Source organism: Carex rostrata, chromosome 23 (genome assembly GCF_964058835.1).
Source record: "Carex rostrata chromosome 23, lpCarRost1.2, whole genome shotgun sequence".
Classification (NCBI taxonomy): domain Eukaryota; kingdom Viridiplantae; phylum Streptophyta; class Magnoliopsida; order Poales; family Cyperaceae; genus Carex; species Carex rostrata.
This window is the reverse complement of record NC_135940.1, coordinates 7,584,031-7,607,889: the sequence shown is the minus strand read 5'-3', so window position 1 is coordinate 7,607,889 and position 23,859 is coordinate 7,584,031. Positions and strand designations below refer to the sequence as shown.

General features: G+C 33.6%; 1 protein-coding gene and 1 long non-coding RNA gene across 3 annotated transcripts; both read left to right on the top strand.

The window, feature by feature from the left end:
• The first annotated feature begins 1,560 nt into the window (after positions 1 to 1,560).
• LOC144574740 (uncharacterized) lies at positions 1,561 to 4,232 on the top strand. The gene is made up of 3 exons (XR_013518290.1): positions 1,561 to 1,733; positions 3,665 to 3,761; positions 3,908 to 4,232. It is a non-coding gene; the product is annotated as an uncharacterized LOC144574740 (long non-coding RNA).
• Positions 4,233 to 9,583: 5,351 nt separating this feature from the next.
• LOC144574506 (tRNA ligase 1-like) lies at positions 9,584 to 23,704 on the top strand. 2 transcript variants are annotated; one of them, XM_078324468.1, is made up of 27 exons: positions 9,584 to 9,969; positions 10,715 to 11,095; positions 11,178 to 11,228; positions 11,323 to 11,405; positions 11,487 to 11,586; positions 11,851 to 11,929; positions 12,148 to 12,271; positions 12,933 to 13,039; positions 13,951 to 14,079; positions 14,633 to 14,697; positions 14,934 to 15,101; positions 15,754 to 15,914; positions 16,241 to 16,272; positions 16,402 to 16,583; positions 16,864 to 16,943; positions 17,349 to 17,414; positions 17,755 to 18,038; positions 19,039 to 19,146; positions 19,224 to 19,321; positions 19,404 to 19,464; positions 19,576 to 19,652; positions 19,830 to 19,901; positions 20,000 to 20,076; positions 21,852 to 21,932; positions 22,152 to 22,254; positions 22,386 to 22,544; positions 23,087 to 23,704. In XM_078324468.1, exons 1-27 carry the CDS (start codon positions 9,811 to 9,813, stop codon positions 23,477 to 23,479), a joined length of 3,480 nt encoding a protein of 1,159 aa, XP_078180594.1. In that variant the 5' UTR covers positions 9,584 to 9,810; the 3' UTR covers positions 23,480 to 23,704. The 2 variants fall into 2 exon arrangements, 1 of the variants encoding a protein (XP_078180594.1); XR_013518239.1 differs by lacking the exons at positions 22,386 to 22,544; positions 23,087 to 23,704 and having other exon boundaries at positions 21,872 to 21,932; positions 22,152 to 22,215.
• Positions 23,705 to 23,859: the final 155 nt, after the last annotated feature.

Here is a 23,859-nt window from a genome sequence, read left to right as displayed (position 1 = left end):
CATAAAAAAAACCTAGCACAGAAAATGCACAAATTAGATGAGCAAACATTATATCATGTTCATTTTACAGTCTATAAGTTTATGGATTTATCATTTTAATCTTGTCAATCTCATCATAATTGGTTTTAGGCAGATATGAATAACATTAAAAAGAAATCATACAAAATCTAAAAAAAATTGTTAGAGCAATGAAAAAGATTCATAAGTCCGTCACCACATTTGTTCCATTAGTAGTTGAATATAATAATTTTTTGAAGTAATTATACAAATCAAAGAAGATTGAGATGATTAAGAAGATCATCATGTTTCTGTTATGTTCTAGGGTGTTTTGATTTGATTTGATTTTTAATTTTTTTCGCAATCACATGTATTAATGTATATCCATCAGAGGGTTATTTCTCACAATCCTCAACAAACAATGTAACCAATTGCGGTTACTCAAAAAAATAATCTTTTGAAGTAATTTCAAGTGCTGACAATTTAAATATATTTAGTAACTTAAATATATGGTTAGATTCTTAATTTAAATATATTCAGTAATTAAATTTTCAACAAAATGAATTTGGAGCACAAAATTAGCATGGACTCATGAATTACTAAGATTTATATTCAAGATAGAGAAAAAAATAATTTTGATGTATGAAGACTAATATAAAAATTAGAGTTATAATACATTAATTTTATTAAAAAAAAAAAGAATTTACAGACCCATCACTAGAAACTTATAAAAGATGCATAATTGAGTTTATGATATCTATTAATGCTTTAGTCTTAAATACACTAAAGAAACTTGAAAAAAAAAGCATTTGTTCTGTTTATATTTTGATTTCTTAGAAAATTATTATTATTTTTAAATACAGTTAGGTTTTTTAATTTTAAAAATTCATAAAAATATTTTAGATGGATTTCGAACATACAATCTTTCAATGAAGGAAATTGTATTAGTTACAATATAGTTAAGATTTTATAAGCTTACATGTAAATCACATTACAAATCAGCTCACATTACATTAATTACTATGCATAATTATGCATATCAGTATGTAGAGTATAGACCAATATCTTAACTTTCAAATTTCAAATATTCGTTCTAAACCATTCAACATTATTTTCATACGAAAATGTATTTAGAGACTACATTTATCTTTTTTTAGAATATTGTTACTATACTTTTATTACAATTATAAAAAATCACTTGATCTAAAGATTTTAGACTATTTCAAAGTAGTCATTTTTTACCTGTCTACAACAATAGTAAAACTATTCGAAAAATAGAAAAAACAATCTCTTAATACATATTCATATGGTTGAATTTAAAAAAAATAAAACATAATAATACGGATTGGTACGCGATATATATGCATGTTGCCATAATAACTCCTCCCGTGCTTAACTTCTTTTTTGTAAAATTATAAGTGCATAAATAAAGATTGTAGAGTTCCTGGAAAGTGGTATTGTGGTAAATAATTCTTAGGAAGTTACTAGCATCCCCATGTTTAACATCTTTTTCCTTTTAAAAGAAGGAACATCTATATATTGACAAACTTGGTACCAAATCCCACTTTGACGCAACCACTCCAATTCCTTCTTTCCATATCCCGTCTTTTCGCTTTAAATTTGGAAGCGGCGAGAGCAAATCGACCTCTTTAGCTATTTTGGTGAATTGATTCTACCAGATTAGATTGCGTGAGAGATGAATGATCCCAAGTACGCTTATCCTTATCCTGCTCAAGGTACTTCTGGCTTCTATTTGCCCTTCAATTCCTTTTTACTGATACATAGTTTTGTCATGATTATCAGTGTTCATTTAGATTGGTAGAATTTTTGTACAAGTTGAATATTAGTAGGTTTCTTTCTGTATTGATTTCAAGTCTTAAATTGTGCATGAGATCAAACAGTAAGAATTCAGTTCAGTCACTTGAGCTCTTTCTATTTGATTTTATGAACTCCAGTGATATCTTAATTTCTCTAAATTACAACTCTAGTCGCTGCTATGTAAACGGAAGGGATGCCAATAATTCCTTATGAATTACCAAAAAAAAAAAACAATATAATTTGAGAGCAATTTGTTGGTTATGCTACTGCACAAATGGTTTTTAAGTTCTGCATCGAAAAAGGTAGCACCGGGTTGATAAAGGAAGAATTGAACTGTGGATATATAGAACTATTTCAACCTGTTTGGAGTAGATCATAGTGTGATTTCAGCACACATGATGGAAATTATAACATTATTGTTTCTTTAATTATCTGTGACATTCTTGCAGCAAATACCCATATAGGCTATATTAATTATTTTTTGTTGTAAAAGCTAGCATTTGGGGTTGAAAAGAGATCAGACACGGATTGGATAGTGGTAAAGCCATATCCGTATCCGTTTTTTTGTTCGGATACAGAAAAAAATGGATACGAATACGGATCGGATATCGGATATTCGGATATCCGTAGATATATACATAAATATTTTCATAATATATATATTAAACTATATGGTATATATCTACTATTTATATAAATAAAATTCAAAACCATATCCATACCACTATACAGTGGGATGGATCTTAATACAACCCAAAGGGCGCTTAGCCACCCTAGTAGTTAGAATTCCACTATGTGATTGTGGAGACTTAGAATTCAAATTGCAGCTACCACACTATGTATTTTAATTTTATCTTTTTGGTCCTCCAATCTAATTTCTTTTTCTTTTTTAGTTTTGCCCCTGTTTTTACATATCTTTCCTCTGAAATTCGTATAGTAAATATAGAAACTGAAAGAATCAAAAGAACTTGAAATCTTTTTTTTTTTTTTTTTTAAATCTTGAAGAAATGAAAATGGCAATCTAGTTATGTAGAAGTAAAGTAAAAATGGAAAAGATGCTTAGAAGCATCTGGTTCCTTTCTTTTCTCCTTTTCTTTGCTCTGCTTCCTCTTTAAAAAGTTCTCACATGGAAAGAAATGTCAAGCTTTCCGTTTTTACTTGTTTAAATAAAGTTGTTGATCCACTTTTGTTCCTGACAAAATTGCAAAATAAGTTCACATAATACTTGCCAGTTAATCTTTCTTTATTTGAGGTTTCCTCTTAAATAACTAATTTGATAAACAGGTAGCCTTTTAGCTACTTATATATACAGAGAGATAGGCTAATATGCTTTCGGTAGCATATGAGCCGAAATACACACGGTCCAAATTTGAAATTTCAAAATTCAAAAAGTCGATCTGAACCGTTCATCTTGTTCTCCATATTAATATGTGCTTGGAGACCAAATTTTACATTTTTCTGAATTTTTTTTACTATTTATTAAGTCACTTTGAAAATTGCTAATCCAACGGTGGCTTAACAAAACAGTAAAACCGTTGGATCAACGATTTTCAAAGTGGCTTAATAAATAGTAAAAAAATTCAGAAAAATGTTAAATTTGGTCTCCAAGCACATATTAATATGGAGAACAAGATGAACGGTTCAGATCGACTTTTTGGATTTTGAAATTTCAAATTTGGACCGTGTGTATTTCGGTCCATATGCTACCGAAAGCACATTAGCCTATCTCATATATATATATATATATATAAACTGGCATGATTTCCATTAGACAATAATAATCTGCATTTACAATGCTCGCTATATCCACATGATATAATGACAAATATTATTTCTGATCATGCCATAGGATATTATCAAGGCCCACCGGTGGCTGCCCCACCACAGTATCCACAATACGCCGCACCACCGCCGCCACGGAGAAACACAGGTTTCCTAGAAGGATGGTGGGTCTCAGTTTAATAATCGTGTTGAATATAAATTAGTTAATTATGCTATTTAGTTTCTTTTGACAAAATTATGCTATATGCATAATTAATTATTGAAATAGCTAAGTTGTGTTTTCTTACAAATTTTATGTTTTGTTTTGTAGTCTTGCAGCTCTGTGCTGTTGCTGCTTGATCGACGAGTGTTGCTGCGACCCTTCTATCATATTTATGAGCTAATTGGTAATATTCATGCTAATAATTTATTTTAGCAATTGCAGCTTTGTGTTGTTGGTGCTTGGTGTGTGTTTAATCTTTCCTTCTGTGGAGATTTGGGGGTATTATTTGATGTTGGATTTAATTATTACTTATTTACTAGCTGTGAATGGTTCTAATATATAACTTTTTCTGTTTTGTATAATGTATTTGTTATGCGTGTGAGTGCTGTGTTTTTATTTTTTATTGACTGTTTATTTTTATGTGTGTTCTTATTTTACTTCCGACTTAAAAGTTCGGATTTCTGAAATAGCTATAATTTTTCTGATAAATTATTTTAGGAGGTTACCAAAATTTCCCACATTTCATAATTTGGCCATAAAAATTTTAAATCAGAAGTTGTTCAAAGAAAGGTGCTAACAGACATTTTTCCTTGGGTTCGCCAGAGCGTGTCGTATTGTCCGGCATTTGTATTTACAAGTGTTAATTTTACATAAATTTAAATTATATGTAATTCACATTTAAATTTACCCTTGATAAAATATATTCAACATATGGCGCATTCTAGATGACTGAATACCTTGGATGGCAAAATTATCTTTATCGGTTCCAATTAATTATCTTGTCATTTTTTTAGAGTAAATTATAAAATGGTTCTTTATATCATTCGTTTTCTATTTTGGTATTAAGTTTTTCAAAGTATTATTTTGATCCTTAAAAGTATCACTTGGTTGTCATTTTGGTCCTTAAATTTTCAACTATCATTTTAATTCTTGAAGTGTCACTGGTCTATTATATGTATAATAAATTCATCCCGCCATTATCACCGGTAAAATAAGAACTATTCCATAGTGATATATATTTGACGTTTATGGTAAGATAAATATTCTAATTAATTTACGATGGCATGAATTTAATGCTAGTTTTAATTTGGCATTTGTTGTCACGAATAATCATATTGTATTTAAGGTGTTAGAAGCCTACTTTCAATGCTAAAAAATTAGTACGATAGCTGACAATTGTTATGAACAAATTGTAAATGTCGATTACCCATTCATCTTGTAACTTTTATATTTTGTAACTCGTAACATTAATTATTTCAATTCATTCCCCCACTTACTATTGAAATTTATTTCTGAATTTATTATTGAAACTAATTTAGATAACTTTTTATTTATAATTTATAATTTATGGTCTATAGATAATAACTTTATAATTTTGTACTGTACATACGTAAACACAGTCATTCTTTACATTTTTTTCTATCTTATTCATGTTTAATTATCTTTATTTTATAACAATAATATTTTTTTTAATGATTGTTAGATGTAGTATCAATTTAATACGATTAAACTTAAACTAAATGATACTTTTGAATTCTAAGGCTAATTAATAATGGTAAGTAAATGATATTGTAAGAACCAAGACTATAATTTTCAAACTATGGGCTACAATGATGAACGGGTGTGAATTGTGATATTTCAGACTTGAGAGGCCATTTTACGTAAAGTGTTTTTTGAAAAGTAAACTAAATAGACCATTCGTTCTTGGATGAGGATATCTATTGTGCACTTTGACTTATGCAGCGATGAGATGATCACGAGAGAAATAAAAAAAAAAAAAAAAAAAATACTGTTTAACCTTTTTTTGGGGGGTGCTAGAACATTTTTAGTTCAGCACTTCTGTACATCGTAGACAATTGGTCAATTAATTTCCTTCATTAAGGGCACGAATCAAAATGAGAAAGAAATTAATTCCACGGTACTCAACATAGTGTTTTTACTTTTTAGCCCTTAAAATAGCACCCCACCCACCCACCCAATTTAAAAGTGCTGAACTAAAATTTTCTACTATCTAACATTATTTTTTTTTTTCCAAAAACAAAATAAAATTTAACTATTTGATAAAGAAATCACGGTATGACATGAACAGTAAAGTGTTGCATTCCTATTCTTATTTTTTATTAAAAAAGATTATGAACATTCTTTCTAAAAGCACGGTCCAAACAATGAACCCAACGTAAACTGTTTAGATTGATGAGAAAAGGTGCTTCGTATCTGGCTTTTAGATTGGAACGGTTTGAATTTATATGACTTCCTATTTATTAAGAAAGAAAATAAAAAAAAAGTAACATCAGACTGTTTGGGCCTAAATAGAAAGGTCCAGCCCGCTAAACTCCACTCACAAATTAACTATGATCAATGAGATTGATTTTTTTTTTTTTTGAAATTCTTGGCAGCCAAGTTGAGATTGATTTTCTTCTTCTTCCTTTTTCTGAAATTCTTGACAGCCAAGTTGAGTGTGATATTATCTATTAATTGACCCCCACCCCCTACCTCCCTCTCCTCCCGCGATAATCTGGATCTCAATTTCTGAGAGAGAGAGAGAGGAATTTGAAAGAAATTGATGTGAGATAGGTAAAGCTGTGTTTGTAGTGTTGCATAGGGTATGAAATGTGTAACCTACCTCTTATAATTCAATGCATCTGGCAGTGTCTGCCTGATTTATTCCAAAAAGAGAGAGAGGTGGCAGTCTTAAACAAGCTAGAAGACTCACCTGTCTTCAGAAAACAGGTCTGTGCATTATTTATTTTACTTCTTTTTAATTGTCCTTTGAACTATTGCTGCTAAAAGATAACAAATAACAGTAACAGCATCACTCGTTGGAATCAAATTTTGGATCCCAGTAACATAATATATTAAAACCGTTTGACAGTATTTAATATTGTAATGCTAATTAACTGTTTAACAGTTTGATTGATGTTAAATGCCGTTTATTTATTCGCCTATCTAAAAGCTTGTAGTAACAGTGCTTGTGATCCTGATAGAACTTGTGTATGCAATTAAAATGAGTTTTTATAATACTGTAATTTGCACGGGCGGGGGAGTTCGGATCTCCTAGAGTACCTAATTTTTTTAGTTTAGATTCAGACCGTCAGATTCGAATCGAACCATCAGATTAAAGAAGCCCCGTGTGCTTTCGGGTCAATCCAGATATATTAGGAGTGCCAAATAATTGGAGTAGGACTTATTTAGATTTATGGACATGAAAGGTGGTCCATATTAGTCCATAATTTCTAAAATAAACTTTAATAATATATTTTTTAATATTTTTTAAGGGGGTATGGATTCTCATAACAATCCCTACACTTTTATTCTCGCAAAAAACTCCGCAGAAACTTTCAAAACAATTATGAGAGGACCGCTCAATCATTAATAAGTTGTTAATAAACTGTTATTGTTTAACTTCAAGCATCAAAGTAGCTATGTTGAAGTTGCAAGTATTAATCCCTATACAATGATCTATATTTATGAAAGAATAAATAAATTTATCAGTTATCCCCGCACAATTTTTTTTTTTTTGTATCGTCCCCACACAATTGGGGACCATTTAATAAACAATCCCCTCATAAATACTTGACATTTATCCCCGCACAAAATATCTTTTTTTTTGTATCATCCCCGCACAACTGGAGACCATTAAATAAACAATCCCCTCACCCAATAATAAATACTTCTCAGACATAATGATAAATATTTTATATTACATATATAAATATTTTATGTTACATATATAAATATTTTATATTACATGGATAAATACTTCTCAAACATAATTGCAACTTTTAGTAAAACATCAATGATAAATACTTCTCAGACATAATAATAAATATTTTATGTTACATAGATACATACTTTATGTTACATGGATAAATACTTCTCAGACATAATTGCAACTTTCAGTAAAACATCTGTGACTTAAAATATATGAGATTAATATTTTATGTTACATGGATAAATACTTGACAATACAAAAATGAATACTTTGTTCTTGAACTTGTCAATGAATAATGTTTAATCAAATCAATGTATCATCATGTTAGTGACAATGATAAATACTTTTCAGACATAATGATAAATACTTCTCAGAAATAATGATAAATATTTTTTTGAACTTTATTCTTGGACTTGTCAATAAGTAATGTTTAATCAAATCAATGTATCATCATGTCAGAGACAATGATAAATACTTCTTAGAATTAATGATAAATACTTGTCAGAAACAATGATAAATATTTTCTTGAATTTGTCAATAAGTAATATTTAATGAAATCAAAGTATCAACATGTCAGAGATAATGATAAATACTTCTCAGACATTATGATAAATACTTGTTAGAAATAATGATAAATACTTTCTTGAACATCAATAAACAGATAAATATTTATTAGCGGGGATTGTTATTAAATGACAATATAATTAATGCGGGAATTGTTATTAGAGGACAGTATAATTAATGCGGAGATTGTTATTAAAGAACAATATTTAATGTGAGGATAAATGAAAATTATTAGCGGAATAAATGGGGGGGGGATAAATGACAGTTAAGGAAGTTAACATTGAGAGAGAGAGAGAGTGGGGGGATAAATGGGGGAATAAGGGTGAGTGGAATGATATAATTATTCTAAGAGTGATGCTTCTGTGCATACAAGGACCTATTTGTAAAATGAACATATTTTTATTTTCAAAGTTCAAACAGTCGATCCGAACCGTTCATCTTGTTCTCCATATTAATATGTGCTTGGAGACCAAATTTTACATTTTTCTGAAATTTTTTACTATTTATTAAGATGAGTACAAAAAATATCAAATTCAGACCATTGAATTTTGTACCCATCTTAATAAATAGTAAAAAAATTCAGAAAAATGTAAAATTTGGTCTCCAAGCACATATTAATATGGAGAACAAGTTGAACGGTTCGGATCGACTGTTTGAACTTTGAAAATAAAAATATGTTCATTTTACAAATAGGTTCTTGTATGCACAGAAGCATTTGCCTTATTCTAAACTTAAATTGAGTTTTAATAGAAAAGATAATAAAGTAGATAAATTTGTGAATTTTGTAAATTCATAAGAATAAATATTCATAAATTTTAGAGGAGAAACATACGTTAATTTCCGAGTTTCCTCTTCAAGCGGTTTGATATAAATATAATTTTAATCGTAAATATGAACTTTGTTAATTTACTCAACTTGTCGAAACAAGTATGTGAAGAGGAAGGAATTACAACTAATTAGATCTTCTGAACCGTTTGATTTCACTTCAGATTCGCACTCTGATGATGAGACAAACGGATATGGAGAAGTTAAAAAAAGTTCCTCCGTCTCCTTCTGCTTAGTTCTCTCTGTCTTGCTCTTTCTCTCGCATCTCACGCAACTCACCACCGACGGGCCCGACCTCTCGACCCGCCTACCCGACTCCGCCTGAGCACACGACAGGATTCCTAATGTCTTCCAACTCGATCTGGGCTCTCTTCGGGTCCGGATCTCAATGTAACCCAAATTTGAGTTTGCATATGGACTGTAGATCAAAATCCGGAAATGCACAGGTCCTTTAATATTTGTGTCGAAACAGATCGGACGGTCCAGATCCAAACTCAAAATTTGGGTTACTTTAGGGGACCGAATTCGACTCTCTCCGTCTTGATTCGATCGGTTTCTGAGTTCTGACGCAATTACGCAAAGGATGGAATTGTCAAGTTGTAAAATAGAAAAAAAAATGGGGTAGAAATGAAATTCTGCAAATGAGATAACGGGAAGAAAATAAGTAGACAAAAGCCGCAGCTATTGTGACATCACATCAGGCGGGAGTGAACAGCGAGTGGCAGCGCACTCCGCCGTTGAAGCAGTAAACAAGTAAACAACGAACTGTCTCAGCTCCATAGAGTGCGAACCAAGTTACCAAATCCGAAACCTTCTTCCTTCTCCGCTCGTTGACCCGCGAAGCACCAGACCGCAGCTATCCCATCCCACCGCTTGCTCCTATATTTATACTCGAACCATATAATTTTGGATGTATCCTTCGCATTTCTTTCCTCAGCAAAGGCGTTTAATTCTTTCGCTATTTTCTCATCGGATCACATCAGTCTCCCGTACTGCCTCTGCCTCTGCGTTCTTACCTATTCCACGATCGCTTTGGACCTCTCCGTCAGTTACAATGCCTCGTAACCGGGTAATTAATCCTTGTGCAGTGTTGTTTTTGGTGTATTTGTTTAGATAGACATTTTCTGATACATCAGGTTCTGAAAAAAGTAGTGCAAACAAGTTAGTGTGGTTTTCTTGCCTAAACCCTCCAGTCTAAAACCCTAAAGGAAGATGGAGTTATCTGTCTCTGTTGTCTGCAACTTGTTTGGAATAACAAAAGAATATGATTTCAACCTGGGAACTGGGATTAGTATTTCCTTTTAAGCTCCTTTGCTGGTTGTAAACATACAATTTAGTGGAATAAGATTAAAATATCTTTTAAGCTCCTTTGCTGGTTGTAAACATTCAATTTAGTGGAATAAGATTAAATATCTTTTAAGCTCCTTTGCTGGTTGTAAACATACAATTTAGTGGGAATAAGATTAAGTCAATGTATTAATCTGGATACTGAGATTTATGAGTTGGGGTAATCTTTGTGAATCTGAACTCGTTATTTTTGAAATCTAACACTGGTTTTGAATGAATAAGCATGTTCAATGAAAGTAAATTGTGTTTCATTATAATAAAAGGTTGCCCCTTCTAAGCATGTAAGGTTGGCTTTAACTACATTGTGATCTCTTCTTCCTTTGTTTACGAATTAAAATATCTAGGTATCTAGGTGTTAGGTGACTATTAGTTTAAAACAAAGGTGAAAACAGGGCCATCTCTTAAATCTTTTGCGTAGCTAATGAGTACTTAAGAATTTCACCTCCATTGTTTAAATTAATTGACAGGGAAAACAACACCGCCAGTGGAGGGAAAAACACGAAGAAGCAGCACCAGCTGTTTCACACCCTTTCACTTCTGATCAAATAACTGAAAGGCTATCTCATATCAGCCTGTCAGAAGCTTCCACTCAACAGGCAACCCCCTTTACTGGTACCGCTACAGAGAGAGGCAATGAAATAGGGGTGCCAAAAGTTGGGTATGCATCTAGTGCCTCGACTGTAGCTGTGGAGAGAGAAAATGAGGCCAACATGGATCCCAGTAAACTGACTGAGCTGTTCAAAGGGCCGCTTGGGGCTGGTTTCAATGAGGATGCGAATACATTTGCATGTGCGCAAGTTAGAGCCACATTCTACCCCAAGTTTGAGAATGAGAAATCAGATCAAGAGGTATGTATATTATATTATTACCTGATTAGAAGATACTGAAATCCTTGAAGAGAAAAAAACTAATTTGCAATTTTGCATCTAGACCCGAACAAGAATGATTGAGATGGTTTCACAAGGCCTGGCTACATTAGAGGTACCTTTGTGTATTATTGTATTACTGGTCTGTTCATGACATCACTCATCTACATATTATGATACTTTTGAAATTTGTTAATTTTTTCCAACAGGTATCACTCAAGCACTCTGGATCACTTTTTATGTATGCGGGGCACGAGGGGGGTGCCTATGCCAAGAATAGCTTTGGAAATATGTAAGCAAGTCACATTATGTCTTCTTTTCTTTTTTAACCCTTTTGTCTTATCTTATTGATAAAACGTTATTTTGGCTGTAGATACACTGCTGTTGGAGTGTTTGTATTAGACCGCATGTTTCGTAAGGCTTGGGGCAAAGAGGCACCAAGAATGCAAGCAGAGTTTAACGATTTCTTAGAGGTACTATAATCTTTTTAATATGCTTTTGTGCAGGTGTGATATATTCTATGATTTTTTTTCATATATCAATATCTGTAGTTCGATTGAAATCCAGTAAAAAGCACCAAGGTTGTTAAAATTAGTTTCACCTTGGTTGTTTGGTTTCTGTATGAATTGGATTAGCCAGTGCAGTATCATTCCAGTGGTTAGGATATTTTCTGGTATTAGGATACTGCAAACCAAGGTTTATCTTGTGGACTGAGATTGTTATTTTATATGTACTAGAAAAACCGCATGTGCATTTCAATGGAGCTGGTAACTGCTGTACTCGGCGATCATGGTCAAAGACCAAAGGATGACTATGGTATGCAAATTTGCTTAATTTTTGGCCAACGCAAGTTTAGACCTTCTGAACTAGAGATAATTAAGTGTAAACAAGCAAAAAATTAACATGCTTTTAGACTACTACTCCCTACCTTGTGCTACCAAATCGCCCTTTGGAAGCACGTGCTGTATATGCCAGTTAGAAGTACTATGTTTATGACATCTCCATTCTTTCCTTTTTCTTTTTACTTGTTGCAGCTGTGGTGACGGCAGTGACTGAGCTGGGGGTTGGCAAGCCCAAGTTTTACTCAACACCTGAGTTAATTGCTTTCTGTAGGAAATGGCGCCTGCCTACAAACCACGTGTGGCTGTTATCTACAAGGTACCTGATGATTCCTGCATGATTTATATTATTTGACAACTACAGTACATGATAGTAGGGATAATCACTCCTATCCATCAAAACTTATTTTATTTCTTATTTTCATATAAAAACTTTAAAAAATCTCATTTCCCCTTTCAAATCAGATAACATTGCATATCTACAGAAACTAAAATTACCTTTTTATCTTTCTCTCCAAAATGCATAGTAAAAAAATGCTCCAGCTTAAATCAAGAAAAAAAAAAAAAAGAGCTCAGTTGTTGAGAATGGATTGGAATGTAGTTTTTTCTTTTCTTTTCAATTTGTGAGAGTGAGGTCAAAGTGAAAATTATACTTGAAATTGACGAGTTAAATGAACTTTAATTAAGGTCTAATTAAATGAAGAAGTGGAGAAATATGAAATGTGTTTAGTTTCTATTGGTGAAAAGTGCAACAGAGCTTAGTTTGGACCGGGAAATAAGATATAATGAATGTTTAATAAGTTACCGGGTTTGGTCCAGCATAAGTGTACAGCTGGTAACTTTCTTACAGTCAAATGTGCCATAATAGTATGGATTACCACTAGGGGACCCTTAAGTTCTTGTGTAAGCCTTTATTTCAGTGAATTCCAATTACCAATTGATGTCTTGTTATTGCTTGTATTATTTGTCAAACTTCAAAGGAAATCTGCAACTGCACTTTTTGCTGCCTACGATGCACTATGTGAGGAAGGGACTGCAACAACAGTCTGCAAAGCTCTTGATGAAGTGGCGGATATATCTGTACCTGGTAAAATATATGGCCTCTTTTAATATGGAAAGGATATATTGACAGCCAACTTAGTTTAATAAATGTGAGAACCGTCCAAAATTTGTTGAAAACTTGTAATTGACAAATAAAATCATAAACATGTTCCTTATATTTAGATATTCTGTGCATTATATTTGGTGCATTTTGAATTGCTTGGTGAAAGTAAACTGTTAATTGAACTTGTATCGATGGATGCCGATTAACTTTACAGTACACCAAAATTTATATGCTGCCTATCAAAACTATTATAGAACTTATCTCTTGTTTGAAATTTTTTGGCTATGAATTGTTTCAGTTGATGCGGCTGTCAAATAAGTTTATTGTCAATATAACTATCCTTTTGGTTAAATGTCTTAATCAAACCAATCTTGTGATGGTACTTTGTACAAGCACCGGTAGTGATAAATTGGTAACAAGATAGAAAGAAAACCCCTATTTGAAACCAAAACTTTCAAGAACTTGCATGATTTCAGTGGAAGAGATGACCTCGAATTGAATTTCCTTTTCAGAAAAAGTAACTTGATCAGAGGATTTTATTGTGAATAAAATTTCAAAAAACCTTGGTGTTGACTCAATTTATCCGCATGCCACTGAAACCCTAAAATTTTGGTTTCAGAGTAAGAAACACAGGCAAAGGGTACTGGGAGGACTGACATCACCTTGTCAGAAACATCAGAAATTTCACCTCTGCCAGTTGTTTCTCTAAATCTGGCTGTTTTGCATGATTTTGTTGGGCGGTTCTGCTGATCAAATGATTGCTCTTTTGTCAATTTAATCTTGTGTTTGGTCGGAGATGATTCAATGGATCACATTTACCAGGAAACATATAAGAAAGACATAAGCTTACACAAATGGTTTTTTTTTTAATCCTTTTTTATTTTCTGTTGAAGGTTCAATGGATCACATAGAAGTGCAAGGTGAGATATTGGAAGGTTTAGTTGCACGTATTGTAGGCAGTAATAGCTCCATACAAATGAAGGATGTGCTGAAAGAGTTTCCACCACCACCTTTGGATGGAGGTAACTGATTCCCTCTGTAGTTTTATGTCGGTATACTTCTGTATATTTAGGTCTCTCCTTTCACATAGTTTTTCTCTTCGTCTTTTATTTGTTGCTAGGCAGGGGCAAAAGAATGCATAGGGGAAAGGGTGCTAAGCACCCCCTATCCTTTAAATTGAAAATTGTGCATTTTTATCCTTTAAATTTTTTAATTTTTTCAAAATCATTACTAGTAGCCCCCCTCATTAAATGAAAATTACATAACACTTATTCATCCCCACCCCCACCCCCAATCTCAATTTTCTGGTTCCGGCCCTGTTGCTAGGAATCAGTAAGACAGGACATCATACAGCTTCTTTATATCTTTCTGAGTGTTGGCTAACATTATTTATTCTTCAAGCTCGGTGCTGATGCTTTCATACAGTTATTTTTTCTAGATCTCTATTATAAATTTTTTCTTTTTGCCCACTGAAAGCATGGAGTTCAGGAAAATAAGATAACATTATGCGTATTTGAAGCTCAGTGATTTGTAATTTAATATGCTTTACTCATTCTTAGCTTACTATTTGTCTAGTTGATGAGGATTTGGGCCCAAGTTTGCGCAATGTGTGCGCAGCTAACAGATCAGATGAAAAGGAGGTAGTGTTTTGGCCATTTTTTTTATCTTATCAAGTTTCGTGTTTAATTTGACCCTAGGATCAGAGCTCAGCTCAGTAATACATGCTGGCTTTTTTATTTGTTTATAGCCCAAGCATCAATTAAATGAAGTGAAAAATTGAATTCAAGTCATAATATGGTTTTGCATTGTCTGTATTTCCGAAATACAACATGCTTTGACTGACAGTTGGAGTAACTAATTTGGCCCTATTCTGCAGCAAATAAAGGCACTTTTAGATGCTGTTGGGACTTCAATGTGCCCAACGCAATCTGATTGGTTCGGAGTTGGTGACTTCAGTAGCAGTCAGTTCCGCAATGTTGATCGTTCAGTCCTTACCAAATTTCTTCATGTTCATCCCACTGACTATTCCACCATGAAACTACAGGTACTATGAAAATTGTGAGTTTATAAAATGCGCTTAGAAAAATTGTGTTATTTGAAGAGCAGCTGAAACAAAAATTAGCCCAGCGGAATAGAATAAAAAAAAAAAGATGTTGTAAGAGAACAAAACAGCAACTCACTGGACCGGATTCGGTGCCCTTCTGTTAGGATTAGGCACATAAATTTTCCAGGTTGAACTGGTACCCATAACAGCTGAAATTTATTTTTCTAAGACTGCCACTAGAGTTGGCTTCGGACAAGAGCGCGTGGCAGTTAGTGATCCATGTATCAGAACCATGACTTAGGAAATATTGTTTAGGGGTTGTTTAGGAGTAGTATTATAGGCTCTAGGTCACAGGGCTAGTGGTTTGGGGTCAAGAACGTAGAGCTTAGGACTTTGGCCCTACGATCTATAGTGTAGGCATAATATAGTTAGTATTATTACTATTATTATTAATACCATTATTACTATTAGTACTACTACTACTACTACTACTACTATTATTATTACTATTCTTATTATTATTTTATTCCTACCCACCTTGACTTTGTGACTACGATTGGATTTCATTTCTAGCCTACCCCAACTTGTTTGGGACTAAAAGCGTAGTTGTTGTTGTTGTTGCCATAGTACTAATAATGCCAAACTGGAACAGGAGCTGATTAGGTTGATACGGCAAAGGCGGTTCCCAGCTGCCTTTAAGTGTTACACTAATTTCCATAAAATTGATGCCTTGTCGAAGAATGACCTTTACTATAAGATGGTTATTCATGTCCACAGTGATTCTGTTTTCCGCCGATACCAACAAGAGATGAGGTATGTTGATGTTTTGTCCTACTAATGTTACTTTAATAATTCACTTTGCCTAAGATATTCCTAGTGTTTATCTCGGGGATCTTTGTAATAATGATCAGAGATCCTAAATGGTACCAGTATGTCTTGGTTAATACTTGCTAGTTCGGTTGCAGGGGGGATTTTTTTTGGTTACAAATTTTCTCCTGTTCTTGTGGCCTAGTTGTGTAACTAAATGTTTTTGGAGACTTCATGTAGAAGTGTTTAATGACTCAAAAGAGAGTTTCCATCTGTCTGAACTTATTAATATTTATTTTCCTACCATCTTTATTTTATGTTGTATTTTGCAGGAGGAACAAAGGATTGTGGCCATTGTACAGAGGTGTGCTCTCCTTTTCTTTCCCCTCTCATTTGTTTTCAGTTTCATTCAGTATCTGATATTTCCTGGCTCCTTCCACTGGTATATTTGACATCTGGTTTAAGTAGATGTTTTTGTTTTCTCTTGTACTAGGCTTCTTTGTTGATGTAAACTTGTTCAAAGTGAACAAAGAGAAAGCTGAAGAGCTTATTAAAGAAAGTGATACTCTGCTGAAGGACATGAACATTGCCTCAGAGTCTAATACCTCTGATAAAAATGGTCTAGCTGACGAGGATGCAAACTTGATGGTTAAGTTAAAATTTCTGACATACAAAGTAAGCCATTGCTCATTTTTACCTCAAGCTCTGCTTGTTACGTGAAACTCTGTTTGTTTGTGCATTGGTGTGTGTGTGTTTGTGTGTGTGTGTGTGGGTGGGGGGTGTTGATTACCAACTTCTGTTATATATTCTCGGGCTTTGAATAAAACAGGTTATTTTGTTATCGAAAGAGAATTTTTTTCTTGCTTGTCTAAACAGGCCAAGTATTAGTCTGTCACATAATTTTTCCGATACTTGGAGCATTGCTTATAATTTCTTTTCATGGTTACAACTGCAGATACGTACATTTTTAATCCGAAATGGTTTGTCAATACTCTTCAAAGATGGTCCTTCTGCATACAGAACTTATTACCTCAGGTTTGCTTCTCAACATAATGGATGCTGAACTAGTGTTTACTAATATTGGGTGTTGATTCTGGTTTCCTAATTACCTGTACCTCTCTGAACTTGTATTTGTATAGTACCGTTATTCTTACTCAATGGGCTGCAGTATAGTCCTTGCCATTTCCTTTTTTTTGGGGGATCCTTGGGGTTTATTGCACAAATGAATGCAGAGCAGTATCTGTTAAGAAAATTTGGATCATATTGGGGGTGCTACACGATTTAAGATTTAACGGAGGCAGAATTACACAGTTAAGAATAGTTTCAGACTTGGTTTGCACAGTTTGAGGATTAATTGCTACTCAATTGACTTCTGCAGGCATAATTTTGAGTATTTTTGGTGAGGTTTATTTTTTTATATATATTTAATTATTCTTATAGGCAGATGCATAATTGGGGAACATCACAAAAAAAGCAAAGAGAGCTAAGTAAAATGTTGGACGAATGGTAAATTAAATTCTTATTCTACTTTTTTTTTAATCTTAATTATTTTGTTACATTTGTATTGATGGTGTTTTGGTTTCTACATCTTTTCTGCTATTTTTTGTTATAAGTATCATATTTCCATTTTAAGGTACTATTGTGTTTGTCAACTACTGGTATATACTGTAAATTTAGCAAATTGGATATCAGTACCATCTTCCTCTCATTTTTCTGTCAGATATACCAGCTAAAGTGCTCATGAAAATTTTCATGGGTTTTATAATGAATATTGAATGTATGATATAAGAACACGAGACTTTGTTACATTAACTGATACTGAAAGTTAAATATTTGCATTTTTCAGGGTTACATATATTACCAGAAAGTATGGTCACAAGCAGCTCTCTTCATCCACTTACCTCACTGAGGCCGAGCCTTTCCTGGAGCGGTACGCCAAGCAAAGTCCTGAGAACCAGGCTCTAATTGGAGCTGCCGGCAACCTTGTCAGTTCAGAGAATTTCCTAGCTCTCATTGAAGGAGATAGAGATGAAGAGGGCGATATCCAGCGGGACCAGGGAGCCAGCCCCAGTAGTCCTAAAACCCCTGACTCTGTCACTAAAGATCAAGGCCTTGTTGTGTTTTTCCCTGGTACAGTTTATTATTATTCACTTTATTATTTGAGTGAGGCTATGGTAATATGCATATGACAGATCGACCTGTGCTATGGACTCGTATTTCTATTGTCAAAGTTCAAACTGTCAATCTAAACCGTTAAACATGATCTCCATATGAAAACGTACTTGTAGACCGAATTTTATACTTTTCTAAAATTTATACTTTTTTAAGACAGGTAGAAAACCACTGCTTTTGGATGGTCCGGATTTTTCAAATCAAGTAATTTTCTACCTATCTAATTATAGAGTACAAAAATTCTAAAAAATGTCAAAAGTTTTCTCTGCAAGTACATTTTCATATGAAGATCATGTTGAATGTTCAGATTGACTGTTTAGACTTTAAAAACGGAGATACGAGTCCGTAGTGCGGGCCATTGTGAAATATGCATATTACCATAGCCTCACTCTTATTATTTAAGCAGATATGGTTAGGTGCAAGTATTTTCTGTCAAAGCTCTGTCAAGGCACGTGAAAATAATTAGAACTCAAGCCGGGTAATACAATAATGGAATAGATAAATATGAAAAACTCTAAGGGTTATTACCTTAGAAGTATAAATCAAATTTCAAAAGTGAAAAAAAAGAATTTATGTTGTAGTAGCATTGCTCAAACTCCTGAAAATCAGGGTCATTTGCATATTATGTTTTGGTGTTTCAGGCTGAGGTCTGCTAGTTGGTGGTACTATATGTGCCTTTTCTAAGAATGATTCTAAGAAACTGAATTGTAATACTAATATGTTAAATATTTAAATTAAATAAGCATTCATATGCGTGCACAAGCACAAAAAAAAAGGGTACAACAAAGCGCTGTGCATAAGAGGATGCTAAACTTGTGTGCATGTGCAGTATGGTTTATTCCTACCGCGCAATTACTTATTAAGCAATCAGATTTTAAACATCAGTTCAGTTTCTTCTGTATGTGCTAGATAACTTTTATATGATGCTTGAATGTTTTTATGGTGATCTGTATTTTAGGTATACCTGGATGTGCTAAGTCAGCTCTGTGCAAAGAAATTATGAACACTCCTGGTGGCCTCGGTGATAACCGCCCTATGCATAGCCTTATGGGAGATCTAATTAAAGGTTTGAACTTGAGACTGCTGTATTATTTTTGTCTTTCGTCTAACTTTCTGATTCTGTAAAAATAAATGATTTTGTAGGAAGATATTGGCCTTTGATTTCTGATCAGCTGAAGAAGAAACCAAATACAATTACTCTTGCTGATAAGAATGCACCTAATGAGGAAGTGTGGAGACAGGTGACGTATTTTGCCCTTCTTGAGGCATTTCTTTTGTATGATGTGATGATTCCTCTTTGAAATATTGGCAATTGTTTTTCAGATAGAAGACATGACTCAGAGGTTTAAGGTTACAGCTGTTCCTGTTGTTCCAGACTCTGAAGGTATACTATATTGCATCAATTGCTCCATATTTCATATTTAAATTGTAAAATAAAAAAAAGCATTTTTATTTGTTCAAGATAATTAATTTGTTTGTTTCAACTGATATGTAGGGACTGACACGAATCCCTTTTCTCTCGATACACTGGCTGTTTTCATATACCGTGTACTTCAGCGGGCTAACCATCCAGTAATTTAAAATAAACTGGTTTTCATGACACTGCAGATTCAATAATTTACAAATCTCCAATGCTTCTTTGCAAAACATGGCCTAAATGTACCAAAAGAGGAAGTCCTTATGTGGTAGTGAAGTTGTAGTATCTTTAATTATTTCTTGTGTAATGCTTCTTCTTTTCTGATGTTGAAGGGAAATCTTGATGCAAGTTCTAAGAATCCTGGTTATGTTCTTTTGATGTTTTACCACCTTTATGATGGCAAGGCAAGAAAAATAATTTATTTTTACTCTCGCTCTATTACTGTTTGATTAAGTTTTATTTACTATAGTTCTAACTAAGCTGTATTTCTGATTTATTCCAGAGCCGTAGGGATTTTGATAGTGAACTATATGAGCGATTTGGGTCATTGGTGAAGATGCCTGTATTGAAGCCTGACAGGTACAATTTATTTTTCTTTCTTTTAAATACTGCTGTTTTCAAATTATTCAACTGAAGTTTTTTCATTATCTTCATTGTTACTATAATCACTACTGTTTTTATATTTCTAATATGGCAGGTTAAAAGCTCCCTTTTTACTTTTACATACTCTTATCATAGAAATTTAACTTAAAACTAATCCCTGTTTTTAAAACACATCCAAATATGCCCAGTCTAAAACAACTTGAAACCAATCCACTGCGTCTTGGTATGATCAGAAAATGTAACTGTGCAAGGTCACACAATTGTGGCCCCCATGCAAAAATAATTTTAGGAATAGTCTTCTGAAACACTCGAATCCACTACTGTGTACCAAACGATAGTTGTACTTGAATAGCACAACTTCGCCTATTTAAACAGGACATATTAAGATACTTTTAAATCTAGGTTGTGATGGTGAATTTTTCAAAAAGCTGCGATACGCAGGTAAAAAATTCGGTATGTGTCGTGAAATGGAAAACAAATAGCAACTCTAAATTGATCCATATTATGGTTACTTTGAGGTGTATTGTAACGGACAGTGTTTAACCTCGTTAAGTTCAGAGAACCTCGATTAGGAGATGCAAAAAAAAAAAAAAAAAATCAGACAATGAATAAAGCATTTTACTGAAAGAATTTTCACTGCAGCTACTGCAAGTAATAACTGTTCTATATAAGTTTTCTTTTTAAATTGTCAATTCTTTTTGTTCGTAGAAAGTTCTCATGACAACTTATTATCGAGTACTTGTTGAGAATTTGAACTACTATTGTAGTGATTAATACCATAGTAGGAAAAATCGGTATCGGGATCGGGATCGGTCCCGGCCGATACCGATACGGGATCGGGGTATCGGCCGGTATCGGCCGATTCGAATCGGAAAATCGGACTTTTTGATCATAAGCTTGTTTTACACTAAAAATTAGGAAAAAATTGATAAAAAAATTAATTTGTCAATAATTTATGTTTAGATAAATAATTACAATCAAATAATCCATTAATACAATATAATAAATAAATAGATATCATTATTGAATACATAAATAGTAATAGACATTAAGCTAAAAAAACAAAATCAGATTTAGGAATTTCTTTATTGAATACATAAATAGGTATCATTAATGGCCCAAATCCAATTGATGAAAATAATCCCTACATCTCCCAACACTAAAACTGAAAAGAAAAAGGAAAAAAAAAAACAAAAAACTGATGAACAGTGAACCCCAATCAGTGCCACTGTCAGCGGACCCCAACTTCTCTTTAACACTCTGACTGAATAGCCCCACTCAAGTTCTCCCTTGTTAAACCAGACAAGTGGGCCTTTTCATTCTGACAATGGGATCGTGAAATAACCCTTCTTCTCCAATTAGCTTTTGACCCAGTCAAAATTGCATATTTCATCCCCAAATCCAATTTGAAGTCGTAGGCTCGTAGCACTTCGTTTTTTTTGTGAAAATTCGCTCCAAATCGTGAGAATCAACGTCAATAATCGCTCCACAGTAGAAGAATCGACGAAAAATCGCTTGATTCGGCCAATTTGAACCAGTTTTTGGCTGAAAATCGCACACCGAGAAAATCGGGCCAAAATCGGATCGGCAACGGCCGATTATTCCTACTATGATTAATACTTTGTGGGAAGTAATTACTTCTTTCTTGGTAGAGTGGTTCATGTGTTCATGAAACATTTGTCAGAAATCAGTAGTACTTTATGTGATGCTTCTATTGTATTGATTAATTAAAGCCCTCTCAACTGAATTAGGGATCCTCTGCCTGATGCAGTTAAATCTATTATGGAAGAAGGGATCAGTCTTTTCAGGCTTCACCAAAATAAGCATGGAAGGTACACCTTGCCTTCTTAAAAACTGATTCTTGTAAAATCAGGTGTTCACGGCCTTGTCGTGCCCGCAACTGTACCTATGTGATCCCAATCAAATGATACTTGTACTTGTTTAGTTGTTTCATTAATGAGACTCTCTGAATGAGTTACAGGCTTAGGGCACAACTGAATGTTATAATTGTGTATTGTACTTCCTAATTTGGTATACTTTGTATATTTTAGACTGGAGCCTTCTAAAGGGACATATGCAAGGGAGTGGGCTCAATGGGAGAGTAAACTACGAAAAATAATGACTGACAATGACGATTACATTAAATCGATTCAGGTATAAATCTCTGTGCGGTTGCCTCTGTTTGTAGTTGAACAAACTTTGATTTGTTTTACCTGTAACTGTATCTTTCTTATCTAGTGCAAAATTTGAAACTCTATTCCCCTGTTATGCTCTTGATCTTCCAGGTACCATTTGAAGGGGCAGTTAGTAGTGTGATGGAGCAGTTAAAAAAAGTAACAAAAGGAGAGCACAGAACTCCTGACACTGTAAAAAGGAGGTTCGGCAACATCATTTTCGCAGCTGTTACATTACCGGCTGGAGAGATAGTCAACCTCTTGGAAAAGGTCATTATCTTTTCTTTTTCTTTTTTTTCTTTTTTTTTCTTTTTTTTATTATTAAGCGTAGAGAGAGTAGGTCCATTGTCAAAGCATATCCGATATGTTGCTTTTATGAAAGTTTATATTACCCCCTTCCTGATATGCACGTCATATACGTTCTGACTTGTGGGAACCTCTGAGGACAGGTTAAATGGTGACTCTATTTTCAGTGCCTTTGTTTGGAGAATTATAGAGCTGGGTCTTTAATGTTTAGATTGTAGTCTGTCTTTATTTCTCTTAAAGACAAAAAAAAAATGAAAGAAGATTCTGTCTTCGAATGTTGTTCTAAGACTGAAAAGATACCAGACTACATAATAAGAGTCCGGAGTTATGTTATCGATTACATAACAGTCAACAACATATGGGTAGGTAGAAGTTCTATTTAAGATCCTAAGAGAAGCATATTTTTGCAAGTACACCCCCATGAAACCTTGGTATTAATGCTGAACACATGGTAATTAGGAACTTTTCTTTGTAACCTGTATTAAGCCATCATACTTTTTTCTTAGTTGGCTGAGGCAGATCCAAGTGCTAAGAACTTCTGGAAGGAGAAGGAAATGCAGACCAACCTCAAAAAGGCCCATATAACTCTCGCCCATAAGAGGAGCCACGGTGTAGCAGCGGTTGCCAGTTACGGTATCCATCTCCACCAAAAAGTTCCTGTAGAGTTCACTGCATTACTCTTCTCTGAAAAGATGGCTGCTCTTGAGGTACGGGTTGGCTCTGTAAATGGCGAGAAAGTGATCCCTAGGAATGATTGGCCACATACCACCATTTGGACTGCACCGAATGTACCGCCTAAAGAGGCAAATACACTCCCTCAGTTAGTGTCAGAAGGAAAGGCAACTCGGCTAGTTATTGACCCGCCTTTTGCTATATATGGAGTGTTGGATTTCTATTGATAATTTTAAATGAAACCTTTTTATTTATTTTTTTGTAAAAATCTTGGCTAACTGAGTCCTGTATAAGAGTTAATAAGGAGGCTTAGGGAACATGTATGAACAGTTGAAAATTTTGGGAGCGGTGTTTATTTATTTTTGTCCAATTAATTTCTGTATAATTTCTTGCGTGCTGTTTGTACACTTGTTAATAATAAATTCCAGTATTAATTGTTATAAGAATAAAAATGAGTGACAATTGCCATTTTAAATTGAAGTAACTAGGCTGTTTGACTTCTTAAAAATGTGAATCCAACCCTAATTAGAAATTGCCTTCGTTGACATGGCCACTGTTTCATCAGTTAATCTTGTGAAAATTTACACAATAGAGATGCAAATTGAAA